Source organism: Trachypithecus francoisi, unplaced genomic scaffold (genome assembly GCF_009764315.1).
Source record: "Trachypithecus francoisi isolate TF-2019V2 unplaced genomic scaffold, Tfra_2.0 Lachesis_group9, whole genome shotgun sequence".
NCBI lineage: Eukaryota > Metazoa > Chordata > Mammalia > Primates > Cercopithecidae > Trachypithecus > Trachypithecus francoisi.
Window position 1 is genome coordinate 28,541,499 of NW_022681474.1, and position 18,006 is coordinate 28,559,504.

An 18,006-nucleotide genomic window follows, 5' to 3' on the forward strand; every position below is an offset into this window, starting at 1 on the left:
GCCCAGGCTAGAGTGCAGTGGCACAATCTCAGCTCACTGCAACATCCACCTCCCAAGTTCAAGCGATTCTCCTACTCCAGCCTCCCAAGTAGCTAGAATTATAGGCATGCACCATCATGCCCAGCTAATTTTTGTATTTTTAGTAGAGATGGGGTTTCACCATGCTGGCCAAACTGGTATTGAGCCCCTGACCTCAGGTGATCCACCTGCCTCGGCCTCCCAAAGTGCTTGGCTTACAGGTGTGAGCCACTGCACCTGGCCAATTTCCTGATTTTTTTTTATCAGGCATGCATACTGTATTTTGTTAAATGCTTTTTCTACATCTATTGAATAGATTACCCTTATATTTTATTTTTTTTTAAACTGACAGCTAAAATTGTGTTTACTGTATACAAATGACATTTGGAAGTATATGTACATTATAGAATAATGAAATCCAGATAATTAACATATACATTACTGTATATAATTTGTGGTGAGAACACTTAAAATCTACTATCTTAGCAATTTTCAAGTATATAATACATTGCTGTGAACTTATTTATCCTATCTAGCTGACACTTTTTATCCTTTGACCAACATCTCCCCAACCCACCTCCTCCCACTGCAACCACCCCAACTGCTAGTAACCACTATTCCACTCTCTAGCTCTATGAAATCAACTTTTTTAGATTCCACAAATTCTATCCAGTATTTGTCTTTTTGTGACTGACTAATTTCACTTATAGTGTCCTTCAGGTTCAACCATGTTGAATAGTATTCGCGTGTGTGTGTGTGTGTGTGTGTGTGTGTGTGTGTACACCACATTTTCTTTATCCAATCATCCATTGATGGACAACTAGGTTCATCATATCTTGGCTATTATGAACAATGCTGCATCTGTTAGATGGTCAGTGACTGATTTTTTAATCATTCCTGGGAAAAACCTCAAATGGTCATGATGCATTGTACTTTTTATATATTGCTGAAATCAGTTTGCAAACATGTTTTAAGAATGTTTGCATCTATGTTTTTGAGGAATATTGCACTATAGTTTTCTTATGCTTTATTTTGTGATTTTGGAATCACGGTAATGCTGGCCTCATAGAATAAATTGAGTAGTATTGCCTTTTCTTCAATTTTCAGGAATAGTAGAATGAGTATTATTTCCTCCTAAGTTGCCTTGTAGAATTCACCAGTGAAGCCAACGGGGCCTGAAGGATGTTTTGTGAGATTTTCAACTACAAATTCAATTTGTTTAATAAACATAAAGCTGTTTGAGTTACCTAATTTTTGGGTGAGTTTTAGTAGATTGTGTCTTTTAAGAAATTTATTTCATCTACATAGACAAATTTACTGACACAGTTCATTATAACATTTTCTTACTATGCTTTTAATATCTGTAGATCCTGAAGTTATGTTGGCTCTCTCATAAGTGACACTGGTAATTTGTGTCTTCTCTCATTTTATTCTTGATATATTTCCTGGACATGTATTAATTTTATTGATCTTCTCAAATGGTTTCATTGATTTTTTTTTATTGGTTTTGTTTCTATTTCATTCCCTTTTTATTTCTCATTTATCTTTGTTGTTTTCTTTTTCTGCTCACTTTGTGTTTTATTTTGTTTCCTTTTTTTAATTTCTAAGGTAAAACTTAGATCATTGATTTAAGAAGACATTCTTCTAGTATCAGCACTTATATGGGTTATTTATAAGAGTTTATAAGGTTTCCAAATATGGTGAGATTTTCCAAATATTATTTATGGACTTCTAATTTAACTTCATAGTGTTCAGAGAGCATATTTTGTATTATTTAATCCATTTAACTCCACCCAACCATAATACATCCTTGCATTTGCTGTAAGTTTTAAGAGATATGTTTTAAGACCCATAATATTATGTCTTATTTTATTTTCATTTGCACTTGAAAATACTGTTTATTCTGCTGGTTGTTGGATGAAATGTTCTGTAAATGTCAATTAGGTCTACTTTATTGACAGTATTGGTCACGTCTTCTGTATTCTTACTGTTTTTCTCTCTCCTGGTTCTATCAATTACTGAGAGAGGGATTTTTAAATATTTGACTATAGCTGTCAATTTGCCTCTCTTTTTTTTCAGTTTTTGCTCATGTATTCTTAAGCTATATTATTAGGTACATAAATATTTAAAATTGTTATGTCTTCTTGATGGATAGACTCCTTTGTTATTATGTAATGACCCTTTTCATCCTTGGCAGCATTGTTTGTTCTGAAATCTACTTTGCCTGATATTAATATAGAGGCTCCAGCTTTCTTATGATTAGTGAGTGAATGGCATATCTTTTTCCATACTCTTAATTTCAACTTATTTTTTTTCTTTATATTCAAAGTAGGGTTTTTCTAAACAGCACATAGTTGGGTCTTGTTTTTTTTTAATCCAGTCTGACAATCTCTGCCTTTCAATTGAGATGATTAGATGATTTACATTTAATGTGATTAATGATATGGTTGGATTTGACTCTTAATCATCTTGCCACTTGTTTTCTATTGGTTATATCGGCTTTTTTTCCCAGGCTTTACCTGAGTTTCCTCACTCCCTGCATTTCAGGCTGACACCTCTCCAGGCAGAAAGCTGGCACAATCAAAGGGCTCTCCCCATTTGTCTTCCCTCTCTTAGGGATCAGCGTCCTTACACTGCTTGATGCACAATGTATGAAACCTGTTTTCCATTTTGTATATCTTTTTAGTTGTTTGGGGAAGGTTAATTTAGCCTGTTACTTTATCTGTCCCAGAAGCAAAAGTCATTACTTTTGACTTTAACAATTGCCATCCCTTTCCATATACACCAACAGCATCTATGCATCTAACTCCATGTTTTTCACCCTATAAAATATGCAGCCAGGTTCTAAATACTATGTTGTGTTGCTTGGCTATCAGCAGAACAGTGTCTGGTTGGCCAGGGAGAAGAGAAGAACTTAATAGTCAAGTATGTTTCAATAAACTCAGAACCTCAGAGATAGCAAAGACATATGGATTTTATATTCACCCAGATGTGCAAACATGTAATAACAATCATAGACAACTTTGTTATCTGTTACATGCTAGGCACCGTGCTAAGGACCTTAAATTACTCCTAATGACAACACAATAAGGAAGTACTACTTTTTACAAATAAGACATTAAGGCTTGAAAGTGTTGAGCAGCTTTCCCAAGGTTTCTCAATGGAAAATGTTAGAATTAGAGTTCTTCAGTTCTATATTATGCTGTCTTCAAGATTCTAAAATAACCATGGCCTTTAGTATATATGACTTCACATATGACCTATAGTTCAGCCATTTTTAGGGGAAAGTGCACCACAGTTCCTTGCAGCTCGCGTTTTTAGTTGGGTTTATCACAAGCTTGTTCATTAGGTGAACATAAAAACCAAAATGGATACATTTTCTGAAATTAAAGTCTGTGCTAATTTTAGTTGCCATTGATTTACATCAATAAATTTAAGCAAAATTCCTGAAACTGCCATTCTAAAGATCATCTGTTGCTGTCTCTGTCCACTCTGCTGTAGTCAGTAAGTTTCACATTTGAAAAGTGAACAGGGCAGTGTGCAGGGCAAGCCTAGCATGGAAACTGTTGTACACACCCGTCTCAGCCCCTCCTCTGGAGTTCGGAGGGAGAGGAGGAGGCAGAGCAGATGCACTGCCAGGCACATCCCTAACATGATTCCTTCCTGCACCATCTTAGGCCAGCCTTTTGCAACCATAAAGAATGGGAAAGATTTGCCAAAAACATTCAGCCTCTACTTATCACCTAAAAGAAGGAGAGAGACAAGAAATGATCATTCTGAATTGGTACTGCATTTTGAAGATATTTTGCCAATTACTATTAGGATAATAAACTCTTGGATTGTGGGTTGGTTGGTTCCTGGTGCCTGGTGGGGGTGAGAAAGCTGTGAAAGTGAACTGCATTTCAGGGGCCTTCCATGTGCCAGACATATTATCGCATTTCATCAAAACTCTGTGAGGTAATCACCATTATTCCCATTTTATGGATTCTGGGTGCAGATCAGAGACTAAGTAAATGACCCAAAAGCAACACAGTTTAAGTACTATACCTGAGATTCAAAGCCAAGTCTTTCTGACTTCTCGGGCCATAATTTTTTCACTGCTTTGGATTGTGTGCATTTGTGTAGTCCTGAGAATGAAGCACATGTTTCTGAAGTTAGACTGAAAAAGGCCATTGCCTACAAACATAGTTGATTTGCTTATAACTACCTCATCCAAATTACTGATTCATATGATTTTTCAAGCCTGTTGTAAAGCTTAGCCTATGTTAAAGAAAATCTCAGATGCCATTTATCACACAAAAAAATAAGAAGCAAACTGCTCCCTCAATCATAGTCATCTCAAGTCTTCTAGCAATTCAAAGGAAACCCAACACTTACCTCTGCCTTTTCTGTTTTCCAAGCTCAAGAGTTTTTTTCTGAATTTAAAATTTGTTGTACATTTTTACATAATTTTTTTATTCCTGAGTTCCTCCATAAATAGTTAACCAAGCATGTGATTATGAGTATTGCAGGATTAACAATGCTTATTTTAACATTTAAGTAAATGGGAAAAATCATCTAGCCATTAAGGATTCTAAAAGGTATATTACATTTTTCTACATTCTCATAGGTAATCTGCCACATTCTAAAACTAAAAACGTTATAAACTATCAAATGAGGACTTCAGAAAAATTAATCAACCTGGCAAAGGTAAGAAAATGCTTTTTTCCTTGGCAGTGAGTCTAAGAATCTAACCGGTACAATGGCAATACTTGTATGCTTCTCAAAGTCAACAGTTTTTTCTTAGCTTTTCTCCCTTTGATCTTGCTTTTCTGTTTGAACAGATATGTATGTTTTGTTCTTGTTACTGCTAGGGGCTAAAATAATCATGCATTTCTGATATATTAATATTTCCAACTCTTTTTTAGCTAGTTTTTGGGGGGAGTTTTTATGTTTGTTTGTTTGTTTGTTTTTGAGACTGGGGTTTCACTCTGTTACCCAGACTGGAGTGCAGTGGCATGATCTCGGCTCACTGCAACCTCTGCCTCCTGGGCTCAAGTGATTCTCCTGCCTCAGCCTCCCGAGTAGCTGAAATTACAGGCACCCACCACAACCGGCTAATTTTTGTATTTTTAATAGAGACAGGATTTCACCATGTTGGCCAGGCTGGTCTCAAACTCCTGACCTCAAATGATCCGCCTGCCTTGGACTCCCAAAGTGCTGGGATTACAGGTGTGAGTCACCGTGCCCAGCCCTTTTTTAGCTAGTTTTAAGTGTTAGACTAAGACCAACTAAAAATGTACTAATGAAGGTGAGAGATATTCACAGTCTACATAAGACCAATTAAAATTCCAATGAGACTGACTAAACAATTACCTAAGGGAAGAATATCAACATTTTGCTATTTTACATATTTGAATGCATAAACTAAGATAGCCTGAAGGAAAATGCCACATGGTCTCTGTAGATAATAAAGTACAATAGATACCAAAGCATCACTGTCTTCCTCGGTCTCTTTAGGGCGACACTGGAGAAGCCACACGTCATGCCAGAGAGACGACCAACATGAAAACACAAACAGTTGCATCATATTTTAGAGTAAGATATTAAACTGTGATGTATTGTGCTTAGGGGTGCTATTTAGTCTAAATGGGTAATAGATCAAAAGCCAGTAACACTAGCAGAAGAGAATATTGTATTCCATTTACCGTTGTTAGATACAGGATATGTTAGCATCTACCTTCAAAATCTGTGGATTGGTTTGTTTTTACATTCTACCTGGGAAATTATTGTATCCCAGATCAATCTTTTTTTTTTTTTTTTTTTTGAGACGGGGTCTTGCCCAGGCTGGAGTGCAGCGGTGCAATCTCGGCTCACTGCAAGCTCCGCCTCCCAGGTTCAGGTCATTCTCCTGCCTCAGCCTCCCAAGTAGCTGGAACTACAGGCGCCTGCCACCACACCCAGCTAATTTTTTGCATTTTTAGTAGAGAGAAGGTTTCACCGTGTTAGCCAGGATGGTCTCGATCTCCTAACCTCGTGATCTGCCCGCCTTGGCCTCCCAAAGTGCTGGGATTACAGATGTAAGCCACCGTGCCTGGCCGTATCCCAGGTCAATCTTAATGCAAGTCTATACCTTGATTAAAATTTGTCCATAGAACAGAATGCATTTCCACTAGAATAAAACCTAAATGGATTTTTACTTCAATGCTATGGTAACTACCAATTCTCCTTCCCCCTCCTGAATGATTTTACAATAGACAGATAGGGCAAGGCTGAGCATCCATCTCCATTTCATATCACCCTTCTGTATAGCGCTAAAAACCTCAAAAGAAAATAGAGCCCGTGTAGGAATGGAGCGAGAAGAGTCATCAGGAAGATGTGGTAACATGCTTAAGGGAGTGTGCTTAGCATAGGATCAAGGCGACCTTCCTTCCTTGGACAATATAGGAGAAAAGAAAAAAACAAGTACTTTTTTTTCCTCTGTGCTCTAGATAACCCTTCCCTTATTATTGGTTCCAGTTCTTGTTTACCTATTCTGATAAAAACCTATTAACCATCCAATGAAAATGAAGAAAATACCACTAAAACTTGGAGTTATTACTTATATAATTTAATGTGGAGGAGGTGGAGGAAATTAGATTAAATTTAAGTGTTCAGTGAATATATCCAGCTCTCTAGCAGAAACATAAAATTCTTCAAAAAATATATGAATACCTTTACTAAATATTTTTTAAGTCCTAAGCTCATAGAAGATAGTGTATACTTCATCATCTTTGAGTAGTGCCTGGCACGTTAATATGCTTAATACCTGACTTTTGCTGCGGATACATTTCACTTTACATCAGAAATGCAGCTCAGGTGAATCACTGAATGTATTTACAGCCAGATTTCCTTTTTTTAAGTGAGTTACCCAAGGCCATTATCATACCACTGTTGTTGGCATCAAATGCTGTATGTATGTTTAAACCAGGTTAGTTCATGAAATCTTTTTTTTTTTTTTTTTGAGATGGAGTCTCGCTCTGTCGCCCAAGCTGTAGTGCAGTGGCCGGATCTCAGCTCACTGCAAGCTCCGCCTCCCGAGTTCACGCCATTCTAGTGCCTCAGCCTCCCAAGTAGTTGGGACTACAGGCGCCCACCACCTCGCCCGGCTAGTTTTTTGTACTTTTTAGTAGAGACGGGGTTTCACTGTGTTAGCCAGGATGGTCTCGATCTCCTGACCTTGTGATCCGCCCGCCTCGGCCTCCCAAAGTGCTGGGATTGCAGGCTTGAGCCACCGCGCCCGGCCATGAAATCTTTTTAATCTTCCTCCTGAAGTGAGAAATGATAGAAGATAATGCCACACAACATGAAGTGTGTTTTTAAAGCTATTTTTCATTCTGCAGAGAAGACTGGATACAGTGTAACACTATGCTTTTTCCCTCAGAAAAACCAGAGCCTAAATTGCAGGAAGCTCCTGCTCAGAGTATCACCCCATACCACCAGTGCCTGGCAGATGTTTGCATGAGTAAACGAATGATGACTTACAGATAAATGTAATGAAAAAGGCTCCAAAGTGACAGGCCCAGCTGTTTGAAAAGATCACATCTGAGCCTCAGTGCCCAAAAGGAAGCTATGCAAATTCAGAGCTTTGTTGGTTGCCAGTTTTAGCATTTGTTTTGCACTGGCTTTGTGACTGTAGGCTCTTACATTTCTAGCACTAAATGAGATCCAGCCATCAATTGCTATTTGTGTCCATACGTTACCTCGCCAATAAATGTGATCCTGGTCTTTGAGATTCTCACTTTCTGGGATTCCACTTTTAGTGATTATCCTAATACGTTATACTTACTTGTCTAGTAATTGGCTACTGTTTTAATAAGGTATTGGTATAGAACACAGTTTCATATCTATGTGAATTTTTAAAATTCTCAAAAATAAATAAGAAAATGATCAAATTAGAACTGATGAAAATATGTAATTGGATATAACTTTGCTTATATCTACTTCCTACATATTAAACGCTATTAACTTTTCTGTCCTTATTTTAAACTAAGAGATGATCCTAACAGGGATTAAGGTGTTCCCTTTTTTTTTAATTGTATTTTAAGTTCGGGGTAAATGTGCAGTTTGGTCACATAGGTGAAGTTGTGTCATGGAGGTTTGTTGAACAGATTATTTCATCACGCAGGTATTAAGCCCAGTACCCATTAGTTGTTTTTTCCTGATCCTCTCCCTCCTCCCACCCTCCATCCTCCAATAAGCTCCAATGTGTGTTGTAAAGTATTCCCTTTTTTACCTTCCATAAAGAGAGAGTTGGACAAGGAAATTAATATATAAGCAGGATTAACCAGTTTGTGTAATATTATAATTTGGCAAGTTAGCCTAAGAGTATATAATTGCTTACAAACTACATCAAAAATAATTTTATCTGTTAATTGTAGTTGCCTTAATGGTTTAGAAGCAAACTTTTAATAGCTAAATTTCTAGTTATTGCCTCTACATTTTTGTAAGTAAATCTGTATTTTTAGAACTATACATAAATAAAATGTTCATTAAAACAGATTTTCCTCCATTTGCTGTGACTAGTGGGAGCATTTATAACATTTGTTTTTTTGAATGTTATTCTTGTAGTAAAAAGAAAGGCCTGCAAGCTCATACGTTTTTGTATGCTACATTGGGAAATTTATTTTTGTTGTGTATCATAGTATTCCCTGATGGATTTGTTGTCTAAAATGGTGGTGGGCCAACCTCATTTCGTCCGTTGCATCAAACCAAATAATGAGCGTCAGGCAAGAAAATATGACAAAGAGAAAGTTCTGCTGCAGCTTCGGTACACAGGAATTCTGGAAACAGCAAGAATTCGAAGGCTAGGATACTCCCATCGGATACTTTTTGCTAATTTTATAAAACGGTATGTGGATTTCTTTTTCAGTTTCTGTTGTGCAGTTTATATAAAAATTATTTAGGAGAATTGGCCGGGCGCGGTGGCTCAAGCCTGTAATCCCAGCACTTTGGGAGGCCGAGACGGGCGGATCACGAGGTCAGGAGATCGAGACCATCCTGGCTAATACGGTGAAACCCCGTCTCTACTAAAAATACAAAAACTAGCCGGGCGAGGTGGCGGGCGCCTGTAGTCCCAGCTACTCAGGAGGCTGAGGCAGGAGAATGGCGGAAACCCGGGAGGCGGAGCTTGCAGTGAGCTGAGATCTGGCCACTGCACTCCAGTCCGGGCGACAGAGCGAGACTCCACCTCAAAAAAAAAAAAAATTATTTAGGAGAATTATAAGAAACATAATATGAGAAAATATTTAGAGGTCTAGGAGGGAGGCATTTTGTTCATGCAAATGATTATGTGTTGAAAAAAGAAGATAGCTATTAACTGAGGCTGAAAGATTCTGGACAGATGGGTGGTACTATGTGGTATAGGCAGCATGATCCAGAGGCCTGAGCTGCTTTCTGTACTGAGGAGTTGGAGAATCTGGGTTTTCACCCTAGCTCAGCCACTTGCTATGTGACTGTGGGCCTATACCACTGATTCTCAGCTGGGAGAGATTTTGCCCCTCAAAAGACACTTGACAATGTCTGGAGACATTTCTGGTTGTCACATCCTGTGTGGTGGAGGGGAGTGGGGAAATGCTACTGACCTCTAGTGGGTAAAGGCCTGGGAATGCTGTTAACAGCCATTCTACAATTTACAGGATAGCCTCCCCACAACAAAGAATTTTCCAGCCCCAAATCTCAACAGTGCTGAGGTTAAGAAACCCTGGCCTACAACCCTAACCTCACTTTACTCACCTGCCAAATCTGCTATAACTACCTGATAGGATCCTTATAATGATCAAATGAGATACTGTCTCTAACAGTGATTTGGAAGATGAAACAATTAGGCTTATTTGTCAATTTAAAAACCTAATATGAATTTTTTTAAAAAGAATCAATCGGTATAAGGAATTTTTTTTTCCGAGATGGAGTCTAGCTCTGTGGCCCAGGCTGGAGTGCAGTGGTGCAATCTCAGCTTATTGCAAGCTCTGCTTCCCAGGTTCACACCATTCTCCTGCCTCAGCCTCCCGAGTAGCTGGGACTACAGGCACCTGCCACCACACCTAGCTAAGTTTTTTTGTATTTTTAGTAGAGACGGGGTTTCACCGTGTTAGCCAGGATGGTCTCGAACTCCTAACCTCGTGATCTGCCCGTCTTGGCCTCCCAAAGTGCTAGGATTACAGGTGTGAGCCACCGTGCCCAGCCAAGGAGTTCCTTTTAATATTTGAGATTAACATAAAATAAATTGAGCTATATAATAAATATATTTTATTGAGTAATACATAGGTAGTAATATAAAGTTTCAATATCTTATATATTTAATATTTTAAATGCCCATATTTTTTGATTTTTTTGGTTCTATAATTTCTATTGGTCATTAAACATAATGAAATTTCAGTTTTTGAAGACGAAGTCTATTAAAATTTTCAGGTGAAACCCAGAGGAAGTCCCATTTATAACATTCTTCACCCTTTTTCAAAGCATATAAATTACTATTAAGAAAAAAATGCAACCTTGTTTTGTGATTGTACACCAAACTTGATTTCTAAGTTTCCTCCCCTCCTTCCAAAAATTGTATGCATTTTATCAGCCATTCTTTTACTTGGAATAACCAAGACTCTTTCCAAATGTGATGAGAATTCTGATTATTTCTGCTAATTTTTATACATTCAGCAAATTTGTGGTAGTTCTTGATTTTGTTTTTCTTTAGAGACCTGGGATTATTTATTTGGAATGCTTTGAAATCAAGAAAACTCTACTACTTTTCTCATGATGGAGATCAAAATTACATAAACTTAGTGACTTTCGTATTGGCCAATCCTCATAGTAGTTTAAGACAAACTAAAACCTCAAGTTTAGAGTCCAGAAATCTAGTTAGCAGCTAATCATTGACTTTACTTCCTACAGATCAGACCCAATTTTATAACCAAAACTAAGAAATAAAAAAATGGAATTCTTTATTGGCTTATAGGTAAATTTTCCATCCTGCTCATCAAAACAGATAAACCAAAAATACTAGATACAAAGGAGTTTCAAATTTCAAATTAAAATTAAAATTTGACCTTATTATCATGCACTTCATGTTTTAGAAAAAAAGATCTTTAACTTGTTTAAATAGTAATATAGATATTATGAGTGTAATATTAATATAAGTACTCTTAAATTTCAGTGATTTTTTTAATGTATAAGACACCATGCTAAGCACTGTGGAAGATAACTGATTTTAGAACTGACTTGATCTTCAAGAATGGATAGTCCAGTTAGAATTACCACAGCCATAGACATGGAAAGTTAACAAGCAATGTGAAGTAATAACTGCCAAGGTCCAAGAGAATGATATACACAGTGTAAAAGTTCAAGGGAAGGAAGAGCATCTCCAGGAAGGCTGATGCCTCCAGGAAGAGGATATCAAGAAGAGGTGTTCAGCTAATGCAGAAGGATCATTTGAGGCCAGGAGTTTGAGACCAGCCTGGGCAATGTAGCAAGACCCCATCTCTAAGAAAAAAAAAACCTTTTTTAGTCAGCTGGGTGTGGTGGCTCATGCCTGTAGTCTTAGCTACTCAGGAGTCTGAGGCAGGAGGATCAGTTGAGCCCAGGAATTCAAGGTCATAGGAGGCTTGATCATACCACTGCACTCCAGCCTGGGTGACAGAGCAAGACCCTATCTCAAAAAAAATGAAAAATAAAAAAATAAGAAGAAGGACTCAGACTGGTACTTGAAGGTGGGTACGGCTTGTGGAGAAAACAGGAGTTTTCTTGGTGTACAGGTTGGTGTGCCAAAAGCTAGCAGGACTTGGATTGGATTGGGTTGGTAGAGTGGGCATTGCATTGGTGAAGTGACAGAAGATAATACGAAAAAACAGTTGGGTTAAAATTATGAAGAGAAAGCCTTGAATACCAGCCTAATCTTATAGCTTGAAAAATAACCATAGTTTTACAATATAGAACATAATGAGAATAAAACCTATTTTCTTAATGATATTGTAGTTCAAATGTCAGAAATGAGAATAAATTCTTAAATACATTTCTAATTATCGTGCTGTTACAGAATAGCAAATTACTACACAATAAATAAAGAGAAGGGGATAAAACTAAGTGTATAGAGAACATATGAATAGCTATTCTGAATATAGGAAGTTTCAGAAATAAAAGGCTAAACCTTTTCTGCGTCACTAATTTGGAAGTTGTCATCCAAATTGGCATAGACTCTCAGGAAGGCAGAACAATCTTCAGAGGTTCTGTGGGGGTGTAAATAGAACTGCTAACCCTCTGCATAGGATGCAGAATTCCCCAGACCCTTTGTTCTGTTGTAGATAAATTCTTCTGTTCTATAAGAAAGAAACAGTCTTAAGGAAAAATATACAACATGAATTTTGCACAAGACACTGGGTTTTTACTGCAGCTATTTCAAAGGAACCCTTACACTAACAAGCCAGCCACTTAACTTGGCTCCATTTTCCCACTAAGCACCTGTACATAATGGTTTGGCTACCAGAGCTCTAATACAACCAGAACTTACTGAAGGCAGTAGTATGGTGGAGTAGATAAGTACCATGCTTTGAAGTCAGCAAAACCGGGTTTGAATCCCAACTCTGCCACTTACTCAGTCTGTGACCTTATTCAAAGTTACTTGAGTTCTATAAGCTTCAAGCTTCAATGTCCCTTAGCTGCAAATAGGGATGATAATAACAATATCTACTTTATATATGTGTTTATAAGTATTAGGAGAAATAATATATATGGATTTTATTGATAGAACCAGGTGTCATCAATACATTTTAGCTGTAATTATTTTTATTATTATTTTTGTCTCGGTCTCAAGCTCCCAAAATTACCTGTGACCGATAGTGGCCTAGGGGATGCCCTCCATAAGCTCATGTGGCTTACCTAAGTATTTATTTCCACAAGTCCCAGCAACAGTACATCATACATTCAGCAAACATTTAGTTGAGGGACCCACTGTGTTCCAGTCCTTGAACTAAAAATCTTAATTGAAAGATTAAAAGTCCAAAGATTAATGGACGAGCCCCTGACATTAAGAAACTCATAGACCCGTTATGTAAACAGGGCTTTAAAAATCTGTGTTATCATACAATGTAAAGTCAGCTGCAGGCAGCAAGGGTGGGGGTATCCTGTGTTTACTCCTGTGTCTGAAGCACCTAGAAGGGTTCCTGGCAAATAAATAGTAGATGCTCAAATATTTTTCAAATTAATGAAAGAGGACTGGGTATTTTTAATGAAAGTATAAACAAGATATCCTGAGAGCATAAAGGAAGTATGGTTTAGATTGTGTTAGAAATTCTGATAAAGCAGAGAATAATAAAAGTAATACATAAAACACACCAAAAATATTTTTACTTACAACATCAATGTAAGTTTGCTTTTTAACCTTTTGATAAAGGCTTAATTTTTTTCTTTGAGTGCACATCTATTAATCATATTTTATTGCCTCTTTCTTGCATAAACTATCTGTAATCTCTCATTTATGATTTCCAGTTAACATTTCTTGGAGTGAAGCAAGTTATTAAAGATACTTGTGAAACAGTCACAGGACTGAATATTTCTTGATTCTTATGATTTTCCTCAATGCTTTGTAATTGCTTCATCCATGTTTAATTTCATGGGTTTTTTTTACAAGACTTCTTTATAAAGTCTTACCAAAGCATTTGATTCAGTTTTGTAGAAACAATCCTCTGGCTTTCCTCACTTAGATTTCAATCTGATATTTATTTGAATAACATCACACCAAATACAACTGGCATAAACAGGTTTGGGAGCAAACACAGCTCATCCAGTGACAGCGAACACACACACACGGGCACACTAGTGAGAACTGCCAGTCTTGAACCTTAAGTGTGCAGCGGACCTCAGTTGGTGTGTTTCACACAAGAAAAGACAATTTCAGTTACTCCAGTTAATCTGTTAATTGAAGACACATCGAAAAGTGTTTTTAGAATATTGAAAAAGTAGGTCTTCCTTAAGGAAACTAGGAGTGGGATGAAAGGACACGCAAGCATAGTGAGTAACACATACAAAGGCATAGACGCATGAGCAGACATGGCCCTCCGGCACAATTTTAAATAACTTTCATGACTAGAGCTCGGAATGCCATGGAAAATAGCAAAGAGGAGACTGGAAAGGCAGACAGGGAAATAGGGCAGAAGGGAGCTTGCATGCTAGTCATCATATGTGGCAAACAACTTAAAGCCAATGCTTTTTGGCAGGTGTCACCTTTCCCTCTCCTACATTCCCACTGCTCCCAGGCTCGTATATTTATAGTATCTGCCTAGACTTTGAAAGCACCTAATTTTGCCATCCCAGCTTAGAACTTGGGACATCCATAGAGACTTTTCGAGTCAGGAAAGGACATGATCAGATTTTCGTTAAAAAAAAAAGAGGTCAGGAGATAGAGACCATCCTGGCTAATACGGTGAAACCCCGTCTCTACTAAAAAAATACAAAAAACTAGCTGGGCGACGAGGTGGGCGCCTGTAGTCCCAGCTACTCGGGAGGCTGAGACAGGAGAATGGCGTGAATCCGGGAGGCGGAGCTTGCAGTGAGCTGAGATCCGGCCACTGCATTCCAGCCTGGGTGGCAGAGCAAGACTCCGTCTCAAAAAAAAAAAAAAAAAAAAAAAAAGATAATTCATACAGAGCTGTGGACAGTGGCTGGGGCAGGGCAGGGGAGGGACAGTGGAGGTAACTGGTTGGGAGGCAATTGCAAAAGTCTAGGTGAGAAGGGACAAGGTATTTAATTAAGGTAATGGCAGTAGGCATAGCGAGAAACAAATGGATTCCAGAGAGACTTTAAGCTTGTTAGATCCATAGAGTGAAGAATAGGGAAGAGTAGGCTGGCACACAGATTTCTAGCTCAAGTACCTTTTAAAAAGTGGTGATATCATTCACAGAGACAGGAAATGGCAGAGGAAGGAAAAACTGATGAATGTTGCTGAGTTTAAAGTGTCTGTGCAATAATCAGGTGGGCATGTAGAGTAGGAAGTCATAAATAATGTGTTTAGAGTTGATATCAACAGTTAGGGTTGATGGTGTAGATTTAGGAATCACCACATACAGGAATAATTGGAGCCAAGCATATAGATGAGATGCCTGTGGGCAGAGCTCAGAAAAAAAATGGAACACTGTAGAACACTAGTGTTTAAGGAACAAGTCATTAAATCATTAAATATGGAGCACGCAGAGAGACTGAGAGGGAAGAGGAGAAGCAGGGCACATTAGGTGTAAGCCTTGGAGAGAGCAAGACAGAGAGAACAGCCAATAACAGCAAGTGCTGCAGAAAAAACATTTACAATTAGAATGTAAAAGGACCTGTTAGATTTCACCACTCCTGGATCCTATATGAGTAAATAAGAGTCCTTGTTGCTATGTGATTAAATTAGATTCTCAGAGCTGGAGAGTGATGGGAAGTGAAGACAATTATTTTAAACAATCTTTCAACTTATCAGCAAAGCTAGTGGGAGAAACAGAATCATTACAGATGAGTGAGGCTTAAGGTGTTTGCGTTATAACAACAAATAAACATCCACTTTGTAAATGGACGGAGCCAGAAGAGAGAAATGAGATTGAAAATATACAGAAGAGGAGGAGAAGATGGCCTCTAGAACACAGGCAGAGGATGAAAATCTCCTTTGAAGGAGGAGGGAAAATTGATAGTGGACAAATGAATTTGTATTTGGAGAAGAAGCCTATGAATTGTGTCTGGTGGCTTCCAGTGATATAGTAGAGAAGCTCATCTGCTGAGAGGGATACGGAGGGCAGGGGCAGCTGGGAGGCTTGGAGAAAGCAGGACGGAATTAAGTCACTTTTGTGAGGAAGAAGAGAGGAAAGTGGCCCCGGACACTGGTCAGGATCCAGAGCTTTCTTGGTAGCCTGGCTGAGTCAGGAATCCACACATCCACAGGGATGTGCAGATTTTCTCTGGCTGTGCTCTGAAGCCTGGCATGAGGACAGAGACGTAGATGATTGGCAGGTCCAGGCATGCATGTTTGCAGAGAGTGCACGACAAACGTATGAGAGTGGGAAAGGTGCCAGGGCTACCTAAGGGTGGCTCCTGTGATGAACTGTGAGATCCTGGCTGGTTCTGGAAGGAAGTAAAGCCAGGAGTTGGTGGACAGGCTGTGAATGCAGAGTCGCTGCTACTGGGTCACCATGCGTACATGTAGTCCTGAAGAGAGCAGATTTAGTGGCTGATAGGCACTCCCTGGGGTTTTTTGCACAAACAGCAAAAGTTATGGTCGCTTCATTCTATACCATTCTAGGCCAGGATTCTTCTCCATGGAGCCTAACAGAAGCTACTTCATTGCAGATTTAATGAGGTGAAACTTAGCGAAGTTGAAGTATGTTCTTTTCACAGATTTTTTTCTCCGGACTCATTTTTAGATGAGGAAATTGATACTTGATTGTGATATGTCCAAGTTTATGCAGATAATGAGTCAAGGGTGAAAGTCTGCTCTTCATGTCACCGCACCACCTCAGCCGTCTACATATCAGGGCCTCTCTTTTGAAATTCAAAACCTACCAAAATTTGCTGCTTTGTTGCACTGGACTTTCAGGCTAATCTTGCACCAATAAATTAAAAATAGGAGAGTATTAAAAATTCTGGAAATCTGTCTTTTTGCACAAGATTATTGACCAGTGTAAAGCGGATTTTCTTTCCTTAATTCATCCCCTTCCCCAATAAGCGTTGTGGTTTAACCTGAGACCTGCTTTCCGTTCTTTCCTGCCCTGGCCCTTCCTCTTTCCTCCCCTTGATTTATGGATAGCGTAAACCAATAGAGAAAAGCTTTAGCAGGAGACATAGTGTCCCTCAAGGAAAAACAATGATGGAAGGCATGTATACAGTGATGGGAAGTTTCACTGGAACTAAGCTCCATCACCCAATTTGAAGATCAGCTTCCAGAGTTTTATTAACACTGGAATGTGAAAAATAATTCCTTCTGCTTCCTGCCACTGGAGCCCTGCACTTTTTAGTGTCCAGAGAAATGTAGTGAAAAAACGAAAACAAAACTGCTAAATTTTTTTGAGTGATGGAGTTCTTGTCGGGGGAGTACAGTGTTAAGTTTTGAAAGGGGATCACAAAGGTGAAAACACAATGCTCAGATGTATACAGACCGGACTGGGTTTGCATCAGTTTGGAATTTGGTCTACTCCAAAGTCGTTCTGAGGATGCCTAAAGGATTTCCCTGCATCAAGTCGGGGCATCTGTTCCTCAGCCCCTGCACTAAGTTGTTGGGGAACCACCAGGCTACAGAGATGTTGGCACTTTATGCAATACTAACCAGCCCTTTTTCCATTCCAAGGTACCACGTTCTCTGCTACAAGTCGAGCGAGCAGCCCCCCATGAGCCCTGACACCTGTGCCACCATTTTGGAAAAAGCTGGTCTCGATAACTGGGCTCTTGGAAAAACAAAAGTAATGTTTTCATGTAATTTTCAGGAAAACAAATAATTATGCTGGATTCACTGAGAATTATAACATTTTACAATGTTTGAAAGTGTGGTTTTTTATGTTATAGGATCTGTAGCTTACAATAGAGGAAGTAAATTTATAAAGTCATAAAGATTTTCTTTTTCATCAACATTAAAGGCATTTGCTTTTCATAAAGATTTATTTTAAGAAATACAAAAGGCTGGGCAAGGTAGCTCACACCTGTAATCCCAACACTTTGGAAGGCCGAGGTGGGAGAATGGCTTGAGGCCAGGAGTTCCAGGCTGCAGTGAGCTATGATGGCACCACTGCGCTCCGGCCTATGCAACTTAAGACCCTGACTCTAAAGAAAAGTTTACGTTGAAATTTTAAGAAAGAAATGCAAGAAAAATTTATCTTGAAGATTTATCAGAAAAGGATAAACCATAATGACTGTACTTTATTTCAGATGGTATTGAAAACAGACATATATATTCTCTAGTTTATCACTATTAAATATAGTTAAAAAGCTGTAGAGAATCATAATGATCCAAATAAGATTCATGTT

The 18,006-nt window shown here is 38.5% G+C and overlaps 1 protein-coding gene across 1 annotated transcript in view; it reads left to right on the top strand.

The window, feature by feature from the left end:
- MYO3A (myosin IIIA) overlaps nucleotides 1–18,006 on the top strand; it is a 266,051-nt gene that overhangs the window by 204,036 nt on the left and 44,009 nt on the right. The window contains exons 24-27 of the mRNA XM_033208976.1: nucleotides 4,628–4,707; nucleotides 5,518–5,595; nucleotides 8,682–8,887; nucleotides 17,333–17,444. Coding sequence (XP_033064867.1) covers nucleotides 4,628–4,707; nucleotides 5,518–5,595; nucleotides 8,682–8,887; nucleotides 17,333–17,444 — 476 coding nt within the window. The remainder of the gene's footprint in view (nucleotides 1–4,627; nucleotides 4,708–5,517; nucleotides 5,596–8,681; nucleotides 8,888–17,332; nucleotides 17,445–18,006) is intronic.